The sequence below is a fragment of the Tinamus guttatus genome, unplaced genomic scaffold (genome assembly GCF_059628265.1).
Source record: "Tinamus guttatus ecotype Peru unplaced genomic scaffold, ASM5962826v1 Tinamus_guttatus_pri_ptg000315l, whole genome shotgun sequence".
Taxonomy (NCBI): Eukaryota; Metazoa; Chordata; class Aves; order Tinamiformes; family Tinamidae; genus Tinamus; species Tinamus guttatus.
Window position 1 is genome coordinate 838,525 of NW_028288849.1, and position 20,224 is coordinate 858,748.

Consider the following 20,224-nt stretch of genomic DNA (forward strand, 5'->3'; position numbering starts at 1 on the left):
ACACATGGTTAAAAAACAGTGCTGTCACCACAGCTAGGATTTACTTAGTTTTGACAAACCATTAGAAAAATCATTCATATGATCCTGATATATATAAACACAGGCACCAAGAGCTAGTCTATCTCTAACGTAATGCCCAAATTAAAACAAGCGCTAAACCTCCTTGGAGCCTTTGTGGGGCCCTTCTGTGCTTCTGCTGCTGTCTCAGTTGCTGTTCAATCTTTACAGACTCCCCTTGACTGCTGAGACGTGCAGCCTTCGTTTTGCTGAGTATCCATTTGGTCCTTTCTCTCCGTAACGTTGGAGCGGGACGGCGGCTCTGCGCATGTGGTGCTGTAGAGCAGGACCGCTGTGCTCCTCAGGGCCTCGGGAGGACATTTCGCCCCCTTTCTTTTCCACTTCCACCTTTACCCATGCTTAGCCAGGCACGGTGGCACTCTCTCGACAAGTGGCTGCTTGTCCTTGCCTGGGATCCACAACAGGTACAGTGGCCTCATCTCATAAGACAGTTCTCTGTGCCTTAGGCACTCAACTGCATCTGTTTTCCAAATTTCAGAGAAATTTGAGTCTCATAGCAAAAGATTCAGCAAATTGTTTAGATAAAGAAGCTGGAAACATAACAGGGACCGATTCAGTCACATGGCCAATGCAGCTACTTCAAAGAGCAGCAAGAAAAGAGTTTCTAGCCCCTTGCCATCCTAATACTTGCAGAAAATGAAAAATTGTTGTCTAAAGTAGCAGCCATCTAGCTTAGTATCTTCTCTTATCAGGCCAGAACATATTGTGGGTTCTTTGCCAAACTTCACTAATTAATTATTTGCATATTGACCCTTTAGAGTTTCATCAGACTATTCTAGGAGGAATTATTTGAATTCCAAAGAAAAGGCTTTCATTCATTTTCTCCAAAATACTCGTACTATGAATTCTTATATTATAGAGCAGAGATCACCACTTGTAATAACTCTGTAACTTAGCAAAGGCAAACTTTCTAAAGAAGCCATGCATTAATCTGACAGGAAATATTAGCTGGATAGGATTCCCAAATCCCAAACAGGGAAACATACTGATGCATCTCCTGTTAGCTCCATTGTATTTTTTTTTTTTCTGTGTATCTTCACCCACCAGTTTTCTCCTTTTTCTTTAAACTTGACTAAGGTCATGGAACAAGAGGAAAGTAACCTGTGAAGATGTTCCTCCTGGACGGGCAAATCCCAGGCTGTTTTCCATAGTCCCAGCACAGGGATGTCGAGCAGTTTGTGGTGGCCTCCTGTGTGGAATCGTTTCTGAGAAGGGAATGCTGCAGTCAGGGAGCTGGGAGTCCCTGTAGAAGCTCCCTTTCCTCACGTATTGTAAAAAGAGGAATTCCCAGAGCCATGTACACTCATGGGACGGGACTCCACAATGTGGAGCTAGCTAGGGGGAAAAGTAGATCTGTAATTTTTTAACTGGAGTATAAAAATATTGCTTTTACCTGTCAGAGACTTTCTAAACCTCTCCTGTGAAACTGAGTCTCTCTAATCTTCCTGATATTTTGTTTTTGTCATGCTGCTGCCTTGATTTGGCTTTGATTTTGTGGCTTGTGTCTTAGCTGTTCCCCTTACCACCTGATATCTGTATAGAGTCTTTGAGTCAGAATGTGGAACTGTAGCTCTACAATGCAAATTCCAGTTGAAACTTAAGTGCATCCGATGTCCAAATAATCTGGAGGTACTCAGATAATGCTGATGTCAATGGGAGGAAAAGTGAATCCATTAAAAATATCAGGTTCAATGGAAAATATCTGTTCAGTTGTTGCCTTTTTTCTCCACATAATTAGTTTGGGCATCTGTGAAGGTGCTTAGTGGAAGACTAAAGAAGACTAGAATAGTTAATTGCTTTTTTTTTTTCCCTAAAAAAAAAAGAATAATTTTAGCTAGATGAAGTATTTTTATGTAGACTTGCAGCCTAATGTAATCTTAATCCCTGAAGGCATTCAGCTCCTAAAATGGTCTTCTGTAATAATAACTATGACAAACCAATAAATAATTTTCTGGATTCCTGTATTTCTCTTTTTAATTATCGTGACAAAAATAAAGAAGAAACCACTAATGACAGTGGACATTGAGATGCACAAGATATCTTCAAAGTGATGTATAGTAGTTATGCTCCACAAATTCAATTACCTGTAAAGAGTATTTGGTCACAGATTATGGCTCCTGTGCCTGTCTCTGGTAATTCAGCTGCAATCTCATGCAATAATAATTTTTTTTGGCTTCTTGTTCCCTCTGAAGTGTAGACTGTTCCCACAGGAGTCCTTTTTCTTTACAAACTGAACAATTATTTGGTCACTGACACTGCCACTGATTTGTGGAGTAACAGGATGATTAAGTATATTGGCAGAATGTCTCATTTACAGAGAGGCAGCAATCCCTTGGACTCTTTTCTTTTTTTATGATTTTTAACGTCTGCCTTTTATACCTCACTGAGCTCATCCTAGCAATTGAACTGCAATGTGGAAATGCAGGAATGTTTCACGATGCCTTTAGGCAAACAAAAGAACCATCAGCATACACAAGAAAGAATGAATCAACTTTTCCATTCTCCGAGAGAACGAAATAAGGGTTTTGCAGCAGCACTCCGACGGCAGCATTCCTGAAATGCAGGCAGCGGGCGCAACTGCTTCGTTCTAGATGGCACTTCGGGCAAGGAGACACAGTTGCTTCTCAACTCTTCCCAAACACAAAGTTCTCCAGAGGGTTTTGAAACAATTAAGCAACATTTCTGTATATCTCCCTGAGATGAATGTCTTAGAAAAACAGCTGTAGCACTGGCAAATCACAGAGACAAGCCTGTGAGTTTCTCCAAAGCGGATGGCATTGCTGTTCCCAAAAAGAGTGCTTATACGAGGCAGAGGAAAAGGAATGGACAGGGTACACGAGAGATTTCCCACATGCTTCTCTCGCTTTCTCCCATTGTTTTATGTACATGTGTGCATATGTGCACCTTTAAAACATTATATCTGAATTTTTCCTTTATGAAAACTTTGGAGCTGTATTATAGACTACTGTGATCAAATTAATGGCTGCACTACAAGTATTGAAGACTTGCATGTCATTTATCCAGAAAGAGGTAGTTTCTCTTGTTTCATTCTCCGTTGTTCCAGTGTTTTTCCTAGAGTGTCTTTTGCTTTCCATAGGCTCAAAAAAGCATTTCTCATTTTGTTTCCTAAATCTGCTTGTTTCTTTTAGACTTAGAATGGGTGGTGAAAATAACTAAGGAGTTTGTTGTAATCTTTTCATAAAACATTCATTAAAAAGTCCTTGTGATTTCCCTTCATAGTTAACTAAAGAAATTCCAAGGGGAAAAGTTTACAGGGATTTTTGTTGTACTGTGAATAATCAAGGACATCTTAGATCGTCTCTGGCGTTGAATAGACATAAATGTGATTTTTTTACTATTGTTGCTGTTTTTTAAACAGTCCCACTGATTCCCCAGGCAATCCACACTGAAAGCGGTAAATCTGGGAGGCAATTTTACATTGAATATCAGCATCTCACGATGACCAGACTTCTAGCTTGGCCAGACCAGCTTGCTAGGAGTGTCCTCCCCATCTCCGTGCCCGCTCACCCCGTGGCTGTGTCGCACAGTGGAGGCCTCCCCTGGGTGAGGCCTCGACAACCCAGAGGTGGAAGCTTGTAAGTGCAGAGAGCCACCGCTCTGCACACCCCTAGCTGCAGATGACAGCTAAGAAAGAAGCTTAGAAACGTTAATTTGGGGTTTTCATTACATCCATTATATTTAATAACCATTAAGAAATAAATTATTTTTATGTGCGTACTTTCAGTTGAAGTCACTGATCATTAAGATTCATTTTAATTGTCTAATGATTCTTCCTCCAAGATGAAACCATACACCGGTTGTAGAGAAAAGACTAAAGGAGAAAAGAGGCCAGAATAAGATCAATCAAGAATCCTTCTGCAACTTGTTTATTTTCCCTCTCCTTAGAGCTATGCATTGCTTTGCTGCAGAAATTGCGGGCGCATTTACATTTTAGACACATTATCTTATTGTGCATGATGATGCTGAGAACCTCACGTCCCATTAACCTGAAAAGTTACTGTAACCATTATCGCTTTTGTCTTAGCACAGTCTTCATGCTCCATCCAGCTGGTTGATTTTGTTATGCACTGTTACTATAGAGAATAGTACAATACAATATTCTTTATGTGCTGTTACGTACTGGTTTCTCTTGCCTTTTCTTGATTTGCCCTGAATGGCATTACCTAAAATAAGTTTGAACTCCAAATATTGCAACTCTGCAGACCTTGCCTACCTCTCTATATGCTAATGTTACTGTAAAACATGTTTTGGCTTTTGCAGTTTGGGCACTTGTCTGTAGTATAGGCTTTGAAGAGGGTAGTTCAACTGTGTTTGCTGAGAGCCAGAAGTGGAGTTTAAAGATACACTTCCTTTCCCAGTGAAGTGTATTTTCCATTTCCTAAAGCTGTATGTTGTGGAATTTGGAAGGTTTGTGCAATTAGCACTAGAAGCATGAATGTGCATGACATGCACTTGTCATATGAGAAAGCAAACTTTTAATGTAATGTATATTGTAATATATAATATGGTACAATATATTATATTCTGCTCAATTATATTGTGTTTATTATAAATTAATAACTAATTAAGTTTAATCAATAGTTTATCATATAATATAAACAGGAAGAGCTAAGACTCAAGAAATATTTCCAGGGAATTCAGGTGATTTGCATAATCCACTCTGTTTTCTAGAGTTCTTTTAAGATAGCTAGCTACATGCTTACAAGAGGTTTGTATTTACATAAGGAGTATGTCTCAAATACAATAATTATCCTTCTAAGCTGATGCGCACACCCAGAGCTAAATGAACGGGTACTATTACACACTATAGAGGAACTGCTGATGTGAAACAAGTGTTCTGCAGACTTGGTCTGTATAATTTTAAGTGAGTGTGCTAAGATTAAAGTCAATTCATCATTTAATGCTTTTGCCACCACACACAAAAAAAAAAATGTGGGTTTCCGTATCAGGTGGTTGCCCACCAGCAGCAACACGATAATTCCCTGTCTTTGGAGTTTACATCCACATGGTTCTTTCAGCCTTTCTCTGTAGCTCTGAGAAGCCCAAGGCCCTTGCTGGCTGTAGAGGCTCTGTCCCTGGGGTGCTCACGCTCTCTGCCCTGTCTCCACAGTGGTCGGTGTATATCCGTGCTGCCGTGCGCAAGGAGAAAGGACTGCCCATCCTGGTGGAGCTGCTCCGGATAGACAACGACCGGGTGGTATGTGCGGTTGCTACAGCTTTACGAAACATGGCCTTAGATGTCAGAAATAAAGAGTTAATAGGTATGTACATTCCAAACCATTTATATGTTCCGTGTTCTTAGTTTACAGCAGGATGAGCACGATGGAAGCTATTCTTCCTCGTTCTAGCAGAATTCCTTTAAAACTTGTTCAATACGCCCTGTTCGTATTTTATGTGATAGCCCAATGTGTATTGCAAATTGTGTTTAAAGCCAAGTAAATATCATGTAACATTTTATGATTTGGCGCGCTGTAATATCTAGAAGAAAGGCAGCGGCTTTTGTTCTGCTTCAACCCTTAAAGTATCCCTCTCTAATTTAACAGCTTTTAAATTAAGGCTCAGTTTTTCCTGGCCCATATTCCATTCATATGCTGATAACAGAGTAGCACTTGTATCTTCCAGATCAAGGATCTAAGCTGGGCAGCTACTCCTGATCCCCATATAATATTGGAGAATATGAAATGTCAAATCATAAAGACTTTAAAGATGGTGCCAGGAATTTACTGGCAGCTTAGCAGCTCCAGCAAAAGAACTAGCACACACTTAATTCATAAATGCATCTGTATTTTGGAAGAAAACTGCGGCTCACATGACTCATTATGGTATCTAAATTCTTTTGGGATAGTAAGGAAAATTCTAAGGTTTTCTGGTTTGGGATTTTTGTTTTTAACTGAAATTCATTCAAACACTACCGGATTTTTAGTTTCATATTCTGTCTTTGAAAAATAGTCACTGCCTTTGTTTTGGATTATTTCAACAGCCTTGACCAATTATTTCTTACTTCCTCTGTACTTTAAGAGTTTATTTTTCTTCATTTATGCTGACTTGTTAATTTATTATTGTTGCAATACTTATGCTCCTATGCTTTTAATCACAGAGTCCTGCAATCCTAGTGCTTTATTATTTGTATCTCAGGGCTAGTGGTTTGTTACAGTAGTGTCATGCAAGTCCTTAAAATATAGCCATCGTTCGCCTCATGTATTGTACACAACAGAGAAAATTTGCTGGCAGAAGGCTGTAAAGCAAACCGAGTCAGAGATTGGCAAATCATGTGAGCCTGGTGTGGTTGTTGAGGAATTGGGCTCAGGTTTACTGCCTTAGCTACAAGACCAGCTTTTGCTTGTGTTATAGTTGATAGGATTGTTGAGAAATTGGATTTGTTCACCATATTGTGTTCAGCTTTCAGGAAGCAGGATGTGTATTCTCAGTGTTGAGCTGTTTCCTAGCATTTTTGAAGCAGACGTAACAGCTGAAGAAAGTATATCAGACCACCTGATCAGTGCAAGCAACAGACCATTCCTTTTTTTTTTTTTCTCCTTTTCTTATGATCCTACCTCTACTTTCAGCCTTCAGTATGTCTTAGTCTTTAATATTTAATATCTGATTCCTTCATACATGGGACTGCCTCTGAGGGGTTCAGCAACCACCACTTCAGGAGCTTTAGCATAGAGCATGCATACTGAGTTGTGTTCTCCTTAATTATAGACATTACAAAAAGCTTTATGTGAAGTTCACAGATTTTAGCTGTGGTTTGTAATGACATGGACTGGGCCATTGATTTTGTTGCCTTTTCTGGGCTCCAATTTTTCTTAATTGAAACGTTTTCCTTCCCAAATATGCACATTTCATTTAAGACAATAAACCTACACATATGAAGTAGATCTGTCCTTTAATGAGATGTGCCATACACAATACTTTGATAAATTTTGGATAATAAGACATAGCTTGTGGAAGCCCTAAATATTACTGTATTATGGAATTTGCAAAGAACATGCAGTGTAAACAAACACAAATTTTTGAAAGGTGGAAAAAAGTTGAAAGTAATGATCTAAAAACATTTTTTATGTAGCCAATCTGTAATGGCAGTGCAATGTTGCTCAGATTGAAGGTATCATAGGGTTATTCTGTACAACTCTTGACATTGTACCTTATAACTGGAATACAAATTTATTGCAGGTTATAAAAAGTGTAATTTTGCCAGTAAGCTAGGAAAGGAAGCTGTGACTCTAATTCCTGAACGATCTTCATTTTTTCATTTTTTGGCTTTCTTCTTTCAACTGGAAGGAAGGAAACAGTAACAGTGGTCACTTTCTCTTGTTCTTGCATTCCTTGTAACATACAGGCAGTATCATAGATCCCATGTTCAAAAGTCCTGGACATCTGCAGTTGGCAGGGATTTCAGCTCAGGTTGTCTGTTTTTATGAACATTTAAGTTCCACCTGTTTTAAGATATCTTAACTGTTTTTCTGGAAAGGAAGACAGAGAGGTTGTTGTTAGACATTTAAGCATCTTTTTGCTTAAGCAGAATCAGCATCCTTTTTCTTCTTCCTCATTTCAATTTCTGTTTGTGAATCATATTCTTGGAGTGAGTCACAACCCTGTCTCACAAATTTACAGTTTTCCGTTTTTAGATTTTTTTTAAAGGTGACTAGTCTATCTGTGTGTGTTGTAAAGATTATATATGTAGAACTGCATTTTTCTTGAAATAAATCTGTAAAGCTTCCTTTGCATTGGTGCTCTGGCTCCGTTTCCAGCCGCAGCTTTCTACTGAAGTATGCCAGAGAACGAGGAGTTTCTTTCTCATCCTGCTGGTGACAGGCAGCCCATAAATCACTGTTGAGGCAGCTGGCAAATATATCAGCTTGCGAAGGTTTGGACTGACCTGTACCAAACTACAAAACATACAAATAAAAAAAACCCTTTTTAAATTACCAAAATATTCTTTCTTGACTTTTTCTGCTCACTCAAAGTATTTTGTTTTCCACCAGTCAATTAAGTATGTTATTATATTGCTGAAGTTTGGTGCCAGACTTCTTCTCTGATAATTTATCTGAGCCATCCCTATTCAATATTTTCCTCTTATAGTGAGGCCGCCTTATTCGTTGTCTTTTAGTGCATACTCCATGTGCTTGATATAACCAGAGAGTTGTTTTTCTTCTTTTTCTTCTCCAGGCCTTCGGAGCTGTGTTTTCCTTAGTTGGAGGTTGAGACACAGGGCTGGCCTGTTCATCTTTCCTCTTTCTGAAACTGAATCCTTCTTAGACCAAGATACACTAAAATTGGTCTATTGGGACTGACATTAGATAATCTAGTACCTGGTTAACACAAACATTTTCTAGTATGTTAAGTAAACCTCCTATAGTTCCTGAATCAGTCAATTTAGGCACTTCATCTTTCACTTAACCTTCTATTCATTCAGGAGGCCATCTCATTCAGACTGAGAGAGGCAGCATTAAACCTAGGCGTTTGATCATCATCTTGGGCTCTCAGAACCCTTTCTTATTGCTATGAGCCTCATGTCTGTGCTGCAGGTGCTCAAATCCTTTTGTACCCAGTTTCAGCTGTAGTGTCTCTAGAAATATACCGCTTCTTTTATGCTCCCCAGCAGGCTTGACATGGGTCTTGGCAGCTGAGTGCCTGTGCTGGCTGAATCCTCCCTGGAGGACGGGACGATGGCTTAAGACCTCCGCTAAGGTTGCATCTCTGCTCTGCTCTGCTCTTCTGTGGAGCTACAACAGAGGCCTCCGAGTCAGCTGAAGAACAAGACAGCTTTAGTCATTCACTTAGATAAAAAAGATTCACTTTTGCCCTACAGATCCTCCAAAGACTGTTTACAAGCTCTGTGCTATTATGTCATTTTGTGTAATTTTTTTTAATAATTGTTCTTGAGTTGGGGGCTACAAGGTGACAGTACTGAATTATTCCCAGTTACTGCTGCATCTGTTATGATCAAGCTGTAAGATGTAATGCACAAAATTCAAGGATAGAGTTTCAACTGTCTTGTTATTCAGTGTGTTGGAACCTGCTTAATCTTGCTAGGCATCTGAAAACTCAGTGTCCAATCTCAGATACAGGTGTTAGGCTCTCCCGTAATTGAGTGAAAAAGATACTCCAAGAATGTGATTTGTTTCATCTAAGATACAATAAACTAGATCTCACCTTGTATTATTGTCCAAGTGTAGGAGAAAGGGAGACTGCGACACCATATAGTCATCGACAAGACTCGTTTATTGAACACTCAGTGTGCACTTTTATACATAGCTTAATTAGGTTCATGCATATTGCAAAGCTTGAGCTCAGGATAGGTTAGCTCTTATTTGCGTCAACGAAATTCTATGCAAGATTTCCCCGTACACGCGAGCGCTTCTTTACAATGATTGGTCAAGACCCCGCGTCCATGCGTCTAACTATACAGTGTGATAGGCTAACTAACAGAGGCTAACTAACAGTGCCCACGTGTCCTCACATTTAACGACCGTCCCCCTCTACTTGTTTGTCTCAACTCTTTGCCTCCTTATCTGACTCTCCGCAAGATCTCCTTATCTCTTAGTCAGCAGTCCTTCCACCCTTTCAGGTAGGCCTGGCGCCCTTCTGCCCTTTCATCTAGGTCTGGCGCCCTTCTGCCCTTATCTGGCTTGCTCACAGCATGACCACTGGCCTTCAGGAATCCCACATCCAAGTATTGCTGAGTGATGAAAAAAGTCTAGGGAATGTGTAATTACCAGGGAGTGTATATCTTGCCATTTCATGAGCAATGTCTATGTATTTGGATATATGAAATAACTGGATTTTGTTTCAAAGTTTTATTGCTAAACTTAATGTTCGATAGAAATGCATATCAGGAGTTCACAACTCTGATGAATTGTTAGACTCACAGAATAAGCCAGGTTAGAAGGAGCCTCGGAAAGTCATCCAGCCTAGCCTTGTACTCGAAGCACTGTCAGGTAGGTTATTTCAAAGTGTGATATTGATTCTTGTTTGGAAAAATTTCTTCTCAGTTGCAGGGCTGGAAATGTGTCAAAAACAAATACTTGCATTCTTACAACAGAGTATAACTCTTTGGAAGCGTAGATAACTACAGCATGTAATCTGTATGCTGTTTTCCTATTCTAGAAAATCACTGGTTTTAATACTATAGTTGTGTTTCAATATTAGTAATAATCCAAGTGAAAATAGTGTTATTTTTTCTACTTACAAGAACAGCATCTATAAGTCCTAGTAATGTACACTGATAGCGAATATAAAGATGGGAGATGCTTAGGTCAAACAGGTAGCTTTCATCCCACTTAGAATGACTGCATGTATTTTCATCTCCTTTTTACATATGAGCACTTCTGGATATGATAGACATACCTCTGCAAGGATCTGAAAGATACTGTTGGGTTTTTTTAATTGAATTTTTAATTGACTTACAGTAGCTTAGTCTCTGTAATCATAAATTGACATTACACAAGATGCCAGAAGTCGTTAAACACAAATTGTACATACTTGTTCATAAGAAGCTAGAAGCAGAATATATGCAATTTGTTTAATTTATACCCATTTTTTGCACTTGATTTGCTTTATTTAATAGTTGAGCTGCGCAAAACATTTTATGACAAATACCTGAAAAAGAAGAGGCTGTTGTCAACAAAACAAACAGGAGATATGGTCATGAAGAAATTGCTTGTGTTTCTTTCTCTACAACAGTAAAGGCAAAGATATTAGTTAAGATGATAAATACTTCATTAGGCTCTTTAATTTCTAATGATGTATACGTAAGTTAGCAGAGAATTCAAACTGTTAAAAAGTTTAAATCTTAAATACTTTTCCATTAAAGAAGACAGCCCTGTGCCAAGTGTCTTCTTATGCCTTCAGTCACTTTTGCATAACCTTTTGCCCAGGTTTATCTCAAATATATTTCCAACTAGCAGACACAGTATTTGCAGAGATTAGTCAATTTTTATTAAATAACTTAATGAAGTGAAAGGATTTGGGGAGAAAAAAAAAACAGGCTCTTAAAATTGAATTCTTATTTTTAAGATCAAAGTCCCGATAAACGTATTTTCAAGACTGGAGTAAGATGTCTCTGCATCTGAATTTCCATCTTGCATAAGTATAGCTGTCTGGATTTTGAAAGAGCTGCATCCATCTAACATGAAACTTGTGAAAATAAAGAGAGGGTTAGGCTAATTGGGCTCTCTCTAAACAGATAAGAGAGACTTGCACCTCATATGGGGAGTACATCCCATTCATCCTACTTACCTGAGTCATTTCAAGTTTTAGATTTTAGGATGAGAGGAAACCTAGAGAAGCTGGAGGATAGATGGCTGACTTTTAGATAACTAAAGATAGGCAGGACAATCTTTTCATAACACATAAAAAGGTACAGTCTTGCTGCCCTTCAGTTAGCTCAGTAGACTTTGCAAGGTCAATTAGCAAAAATAGCACTATAATTTTTCTTTGACACTCAAAACAACAGAAATAATGGAACACAGGCTCAGATATAGGACAGCCAAAAATACTCCTTTTACAAACTTTCATTGTAATGTTGTAGTCTGAGAAACCCATGGTCAGCATTTCTTTCCCATAAAATAAGCCAGATGCCATAAATCATAGAATCATAGAATGCTTAAGGTTGGAAGGGACCTCTAGAGGTCATCTAGTCCAACTCCCCTGCACACGTAGGGTCACCTAAGAGCACGTGGCACAGGACTGCATCCAAGTGGGTTTTGAAGATCTCCAGAGAAGGAGACTCCACAACCTCTCTGGGCAGCCTGTTCCAGTGCTCTGTCACCCTCACTGTTAAGAAATTTCTCCTTAAGTTCCTGTGGAACTTTTGGTCCTTCAGTTTGTGGCCATTACCTCTAGTTCTGTCGGTGGCCACCACTGAAAAGAGGCCAGCATCATCCTCCTTACTGATTCCCTTGAGGTACTTATAGACACCCCTCTCAGCCTTCTCTTCTCCAGGCTGAACAGGCCCAGCTCCCTCAGCCTCTCCTCATAGGGCAGATGTTCCAGGCCCCTGATCATCCTTGTAGCCCTGCACTGGACTCTCTGCAGCAGCTCCACATCCCTCTTATACTGTGGGGCCCAGAACTGGACACAGTCCTCCAGATGCGGCCTCACCAGGGCTGAGTAGAGGGGCAGGATCACCTCCCTCGACCTGCTGGAGACGCTCTTCTTAATGCAGCCCAGGATCCCATTGGCCTTCTTGGCCACGAGGGCACACTGCTGCCTCATGGTCAACTTGTTGTCCACCATGACACCCAGGTCCTTCTCTGCAGAGCTGCTCTCCAGAAGGTCAGTCCCCAGCCTGTACCGGTGTCTTATTTCTCCCCAAGTGCAGGACCTTGCACTCGGCTTTGTTGAATTTCATGAGGTTTTTCATTGCCCAGTTGTCCAGGAATAAAGCCCCCAAGCCACCTGTTTATGAAATAACCTTTTCTGAAAAAAAGCCTACGAACAAAATCTTGAGAGGATGCTCTTCTACGCTGCATTTTACACCTAAGAAAGTACCCCTATCTACTGTACCTTACAATGTCTTTGAGATAAACAATTTCATAGTCTAGTTCTAGTTCAGCTGCATAAGCTATAAAGCAATTACACTGTAAATGTAGCCATTTTCTCACCTCAGAAGATTGACACTTCAAACAATTTAATATTAATTTTCATCTCTGTTTCTCCGTGTAATCATTCTGAGAAGAGCTACTTATCCTTTGAAAATTCAGAGTTCTGATCTTACAAAGTGCATATGATTCAATTGCAAATTCCATAAAACATATAAAGGTAGAAATGCAAATGTCGCACACTGGCAAGGTAATTCTAAAAGCGTTTTTAATCCATGAGGAATTATCTGAAATCTGCAAAGTGTTTTGAAAATCCAAGTTTTGTGATAGCTACAGTAACAGATACGAGCATCGAAACAGATGTTTTGGCTTCAGTTCCTAGAACAGCGAGATAGTTTTACTCTAGTATGTAAATAGCTTTTTTTTTCCTGAAATCCTTATCAATTTAAGTGATTTTCAAACAATAGAAATCATGTATATGGCAATTTTTTTACTAGCAGCGCTTTTCTTTGAATAAACTAGGACTGTCCTATCTATGACATATGTGACTGAAAAACAGTAGACCAAGGCAAGTGAATTATCGTTTGACAGAAGTAACAGCCCCTTTATCTCTAATGTGAAGGAAAGGGTCTGGGGCACTGCAAAGGCTGTGGCAAGTAGAAACAATTAAAAAAACACAAAATGGAGGAAAGCATGTTGCCTGTATTTGTTTCCTCTCTCTGCAGATTGCTCCCAGACATATTGATGTTAATTTTCCATATGCTCCTCCATCCTGTCATCCTCTTAAGCTAGTGCAGTTGCTCTCATAGAATCTCTTGCAAACCTAGCTCACAGGTGGCTCTTGAGAAATGCTCAGGCTTTTACTTTCCATGCCACCAAAACATACCTTTTGGACATTTCAGAGTTTTAGGGGGTGGCCTAAAAAAGAAGAACGTTCAGGAGAAAACCCAGCAGATTTTGCAAAGTTCAGCCTCATTGAACTTTACATAGTGTCTCTAAAATTATTTGAAATCTGGAATTACTGATAAAATCTTTTTATTTTCTCATTTCCACTTGTTTCCTCTTGTGGCTGCGAGATGAAAGAGATTATGCAATCCTGAAAGCAATACAGTGACTACCTCCTAGAGTTAGCAATTTAATAATGTAATGTATAATAATACTTCATAATAATTGATCAGACTTCAGCAATATCTAATTTTGATCTAAGAAAGCATTTGTATGTATTACTGTTTAAACCCATACCTTTTGAGTAGGTAATATTACATGGTTGTGCAAATGCAAAGATCAGGTTGAAACAAAAGAATACAGAATTTTGTTTTAACTTATAATGAAGACTTTTTTTTAATAAATAAAGTGGCTATTTCAGATATGATACCTCTCGTATTCCAAAATGAAGATTGTGAACAAACTTACCACAGAACCGCCTCCATACAGACCATTTTCAGAATTTGCAGTAGGATGTGGAGCTCTGCCCTACAGAAAGACATGGAAATAAAATCTGCCTTGTAACCTTTGTTAGATATATCTCAATGAATGAGAAGGCCAGGCCAACTTTTGTAGGCAACAAAAATCAAAAGTTACTTGCTTTAATCAGGGCTCCTAACTGCTAAATAGCTACCAGCAGTCTGGGGTACATGTACCATGAAATTTGTGTGGGTGCTAGCTGAAATGTTTGAGTCAGCAGGTTTTGCTGTCAGTTTCAATTCACTAGTTCATTGGATGAATTAAGGAAAGGTGTTTTAAACTGGTGTAATTAAACTGTTTGAAAAGTTGTGAAGACAGTCTTAAATCCATATAAGATGGTCCCATACCAGTTTTCCTCCTCTTACTCCATTTGAGCCTAGATAAGTAGGTTATCCAGGTAACTTAAGTAAGTGCATTTAAAAAACAAACCCACATTCTCAATTTGTAGGGAAGACTTAATTACAGCAGAATTTGGTCTTATAGAATTGTGGGGGCTTGGAAAGGGGCCTCTGGAGGTTATAGTCTAACCTCCTGTTCAATAGAAGCCCAGTAAAAGCAGCTTGCTTAAGACCTGGTCCAGCTGAGTTGTAGGTATCTCCAAAAATGGGATTCCACAACTTCTGTGGGCAACCTGTTTCAATATTTTACCACCCTCGCGGTAAAAAATTTATTCATTTTGTCTTATCATAATTTCCTATGTCCCAACTTGTGTCTTTTGCCTCTCGTCCTTTGACTGTGCCCTTCCAAGATCTGGCTCCATCTTCTCTACACCATCCCATTAGGCAACTGTAGAAAATAAGATTTCTTAACCTTCTTGTCTTAAGGACCAGCAAACCCAATTCTTGTATGCCATGTACTCCAGCTCCCTACCTGTCTTCATGGCCCTCCACTGGACTCACCCCACCTTGGCAATGTCTTCCTTGTACTGGACAGAAGCTTCCCAGCTTCCCCAGCGGGAAACAATACCTAGATGCAGTCTACTGAGTGTTAAGTAGAGAAGGAGAATCATTCCTCTGGTTTGCTAGAGTGTCACTAATACACCCCAAGATGCAGCTCGCCCTTCAAGGCTTGCAGCTAGCCCTGTGGAATCATGTTCAGGTTTTCCACCAGTGCCCATCTTTTTCCGCAAAGCTCCTTCTAGCTGGTTGTTTACGAACCTGTACTGGTACGTAGAACTTTTCCATCCCAGATGCAGGACCTTGCCTTTGTTGAACTTTGAAGTTCCTATCTATCTGCCAACTTCTCCAGACCTTCAAGATCCCTCTGGATAGCATCCCTGCCTTCCAGCGTACAGACTGTTCTCCCCACATAGTGTTGTCCACAGGCTTTCTGATAACATGATTTATGCTGTCATCAATTATGTTAATCCAAATATTTGCCCCAACAGTATTGCCTCAGGTATCGACACCTGTGATATACCACAAGTAATCACCTGTCAGCTGGGCCCATTGAGCCCCATAGTTCAACCAATTTTCTACACCCCATAACATCCACTATCTAGTCCATACCTTACCAGTTTGGCTCTAAGGTTTGGCTCTAAGGATACTGTATTCAGTAAATACGAAATGGGTAAGCTGACATGCTTGGCATTTCAAGTCAGGCAGAGTAAACACTTTAATTCCCAAATTAGAAGTAGTCAGACACCATTAAAATATGTTTAACCTCAGTAACATCATTGCATATACCTAAGTTGCTTCAGGTTGCATATAACCATAATTTTGGTGTGAGAACCACAATCAGACCATCTTATTCATATTGTAAAAACAAGGTCATCATAGGATAATTGCCATTAAATGCACTTAGAAGCAAATGGTTGCTTCCATTACAGGAAAGAAAATTATAATAATAACTCAAACTGTTGTGTTTTAAATAAGGCACTGTACTTTCAAATTTTCAGGGGAAATACTATGGAATGTATTTTATTCCATCTTTGAAATTGGCTATGTCTTAAATCTGTAGAATGAAATGTAGTTTCTTCTGGTGTCCAGCAGTCGTGCCTATTACTAAATTAATCTCATTAGTCATATGTAGACTAATAGATTCTGCTCTGATTTGATATCTAATTCAATTATATAGTTAGAAGAGGTATTTTAAATAATTGCAGATACATGGAAAAATATAATAGCAAATGCTCTTACATCCAGAGGCTTTTTCATTCCCTTTTGTACTGTAATTTCCTTCACTTCAACTCTGCGTATCGTCTGCAAAATATCCCTGAAATGATTTGTAATAATTTCCTTAGGTTAATCTATATCTACACACACACACACACACACAAAATATATGTGTGTGTTTGTGTGTGTATGTAGCTTTTTATCTGATCTATCATCTTCACCAAAGATGTGAGGAAAGTGTTTTGAGAGGCCCACGTATATATAGAAAGGTATTCCATTCATTAAAAAAAAAAAAAAAAAAGGTGCTATTGTGGCATGTCCACAGGAAAGTCTCCTAACTGCCTCATGGAAGCTGAGGCGAATGTTTCCATTCAATTCCTGAGAAGCAGGATCCAACTTACAGTAACAAAGCAACATCATTAAAAGGGAGGGAGTGGTCCTGCATGCATGCTAATCATCGTAACAATGTGAAACAATATAAATAATATAATGTAAATAAATGTCAAGCATTGGAGTGTGAGAGCAGAGAAGGTGAAAGTACAGCTTGTTTTTGCAATGTTAAGAGTAGCTAGATAAATTTCCTAGGTGCGTGATGGTGGATTAAGATCTGCATTTCCATTTTCAGTTGTGGAGTTGATGTAGTTACCGTTTAGGAAATCATTATTCCCCCAGCTGAAACCTGGTGACCAGCCCCAAGTGGTCAGTGGCAGAAGATGCTGTTGTGCCCAGGCTGCCTCCCCTCTGCCGCTGCCTCGAGCTCTGCAGGCAGCCTGCCTGGGTGAGCCAGCCCTGCCTGGCCCTTCTTGGTTAATGGGAGCTGCATGAGCAAAAAATTGCTATTCTCATTTACTGACAAGTTTTTGTTAAATACAACCAAAGACTGCGTGGGTAATTCCTCTTGTCTTGGCTGGAAAATTAGACCAATGAAACAGAGAGACTGCATCCTCAGCCAGCCTGCTCTGGGATATGATCAGTTCAAAGCCTGTGTGCATAAGCTCTCTGTAGGTGCTAAATCTTCAGAAGTTAAAGGTGTTATCCTCTGTCGTACAATACTGTGCTGCAATGTCTACATCAAGCCCCAAGGAAGAGGACATTTCTCATTCTCTCTGGTGAGATCCAGAGCACATCGTGAGCAAAGCCTTCGAGATGAGGCTTCTAAGGACGGATTTTGATCCAGTGTAGTTAAATCCATTCTTCTGCCTTGGGATTGAATACATATATGCCTTATACTGAAGAGCTCAGCCTCTTCCTAGGGAGACTGAAATTCATCTCATTCATTCAGAGCCCTGTTTAAGTGTCTTTCATTCTCTGGGACTATTCTGATAAGCCATCCTGAGCTTACAGAAACTTCAAAGCTGAGGCAAGGTGATTAAAAAGAGAAAGGAAAAGAACTGCACCTTTAGTTCAAACTTCAAATGAGTAAAAAATGATTAAGAGTCAGAGAATAACATGGTTGTAACCTTTTCCACATTCTTACAGAATATCAAATGTTTTCTCTTTCTTTACCATTTTTATTCTTAAATGTACTTTAAAACTCAAGTTATCTATAACCATTAGCCTGGCAGTCTAAATAAGACTCTGCAATTAGGTCCAAAGCTTTGTTGTAGAGTTTCCACAGAAGAAAACAAAATCACTTGACAGAATTAATTGGTTCAGAAAGCAAACACAGCAAAATCACATCCTTACTGCTGCAAGTTGGAGGAGGTGGGGTTTTTTCTCCATGTCTCAGCTTTTGATGAGCAGGAAAACCATTAAGTTTCAGAAGGGTTCTTGAGCTGACCAGTTGCCTGCCTTGCCTCAGTTGCTTACAGAACGAGTAGTTATCCTTGGTTTTGTCGTTTTGAGGCCTTGTTAACATGCAGAATGTATGCAAGGGTCTGTATATTATCTTACAGCCAGTACGCTGTACTCATTTACTTTGCACCTCATTTCCTGCCTGGACTCTCCCTGTCTGCTCTCACAGCTGCTCCCCATGTTTTGCTCCTCTTTTCCTACTTTGGTCCAAAATCTTCACTATTCCAATGCTTAACTTTTCTTTTGGAAATCTTCGGAGTTGGCTGTATGAAGACCCCATCCTGGACATGCCATGGGGCTGTGTATTCAGGGACCCAGCTTTGCTGACTGTCTTCTCTTGAGAGTCTGCAGCCTCCAGTGGGCGGGCGCCTTCTCTGCCCTGGAGCTGGCCTTTCACAAAGGCAAGGAGGATGTCACTGCATTGCAGTGCCACAAAGAATACAACATTATACTTCATGTACAGATTGAAGAGGTGTAGTTGGAGTAGGTGAGTACATCACTGAAGCTAAGATAGCAACAGTCAGTTTAACCTGTCTTTCTAGCTCTGACTTACTCTAATTGGTCCATATGTTGCCTGAGTTCAGACTGCTTGTGGCTTACCAGGGTCCCACAGAAGATCTCTATATCTTCTGCCAGCAGTAAACATTAGTTATTCCTACAGAGCTGCTTTTTTCATAGCAACCGATCTTATAACTCATGTCTATTTTATGATCCTCTAAGGTTTCCAGGGCCTTTTCTACAGAATATGATTTCATAGGTGCTTCTTTGTTCTGTATCTCCTGCATGTGTATAATATTCTCCTTTTGCATTTACTGAAATCCATCATGCCAGGTCAAGAAAGCTTGAACTCTTAGCCAGTCCTCAAGCGCGTTTTCAGCTCCTGACATTCTCTCTTTCATCATCTGTGATGCTTGACATTATAGACCCAGAATAGGAGGACGTCTAGAGAACTCACTTGATACATTATCTACAGAATGCATGTGCTCCATTCCTCAATTTTGATGATGAATTTTTTGTAACTATTTTGAGTAGCAGCTTCCAGACATCTTTCACATCTTGCAGCAGTAACGTTAGCTTTCATGTAAGACTGGAATCTCTTGTAGACTTTGTGTCAAGACAAGTGAAATCCACAGCTTTTCTCCATGAAATTTATGGCTACAGGATAGTATCTTACCCAGAAAATACACAGAAGTCACATAATTTACTGTTGCGCTTGTGTTTTAGTGAGCACACAGCAGTGATAGGTGATTGAGTCGGAGGCAAAGCTCTCTGTAGCTTCTCACACATTCTTGATTGTGCCCTCATGACACTCATGGGTGCCGAGGCGGGCAACATTCATTCCAGATTTAATCATTTCCTTCAGCTTCTCCACTGTGCGGGAGGCTGGGCCAATGGTGCAGATGATGCTGGTGTTTCTTGCGATGGTTGGCGCAGAGTCAATGTCCAAGCGACACACGTGCTCCAGGAAAGTGTCTGCCATGGCAGCCTGCAGCTGCTGGGTTTGGATGAAAGCGGTCCCTGCATCGTGGTGTTTCAGCATCATTGCTGGAATCCCGTTTCTGCGCCACGCGCCCATCCTGCCGAGCACCACAGCCGCTCTGATAGCGGTGGTAGGTTCCAGAGGTCTGGAATCCTTATAAAGGGCACCATGTTACTGTCATCATGATTTTGAGTGGTCTGCTCTTAGTACTGTAGTTCTGTCTTGGTTGTTCTCCAATCATTCATTCCTGCATGGATAAAGACAAATGTCATGAGAGTAAACTGCAGCTTCTTTAGCAATGCTTTCCTTCCTGGGACACCATGTTATGTCCATTTTTCTTTAAATTGCAAAAATGTTTGAAAAGTAGCAGGAAGACTCAAATCCTGCAGCAAAAGAAAATAACATAGTTTTTTTTGAATAGGTAACAAGAGAGATTAATTTAAAATCTTAATATAGTAGCTGTTACTGTTGAAGGCAGTGTAGGTTTTAATGGGTCCCTGCAGTTGTTAGGTGGAAAATCAGGTTACATGTGTGAGTGGGTGTATCACATACAATGCATAAACCCATCTTTCCATTCCACTTCTATAAATAAATCCATGTTTTCTGTCCTGTTCTGATCATTCCACTTACTTACATTGACTTGATTCTTCTCCCAGAATATATATGGACATCATGAAGAGACCATTGTGGTCTTTATGTGGCAAAAGTCAGTTTAAAAATTGCAC

The 20,224-nt window shown here is 39.8% G+C and overlaps 1 protein-coding gene across 3 annotated transcripts in view; it reads left to right on the forward strand.

The window, feature by feature from the left end:
• CTNND2 (catenin delta 2) overlaps positions 1 to 20,224 on the forward strand; it is a 550,669-nt gene that overhangs the window by 481,541 nt on the left and 48,904 nt on the right. For all 3 annotated transcript variants that reach the window (XM_088528913.1, XM_088528914.1, XM_088528912.1), the window contains exon 16: positions 5,210 to 5,360. In XM_088528913.1, coding sequence (XP_088385039.1) covers positions 5,210 to 5,360 — 151 coding nt within the window. The remainder of the gene's footprint in view (positions 1 to 5,209; positions 5,361 to 20,224) is intronic.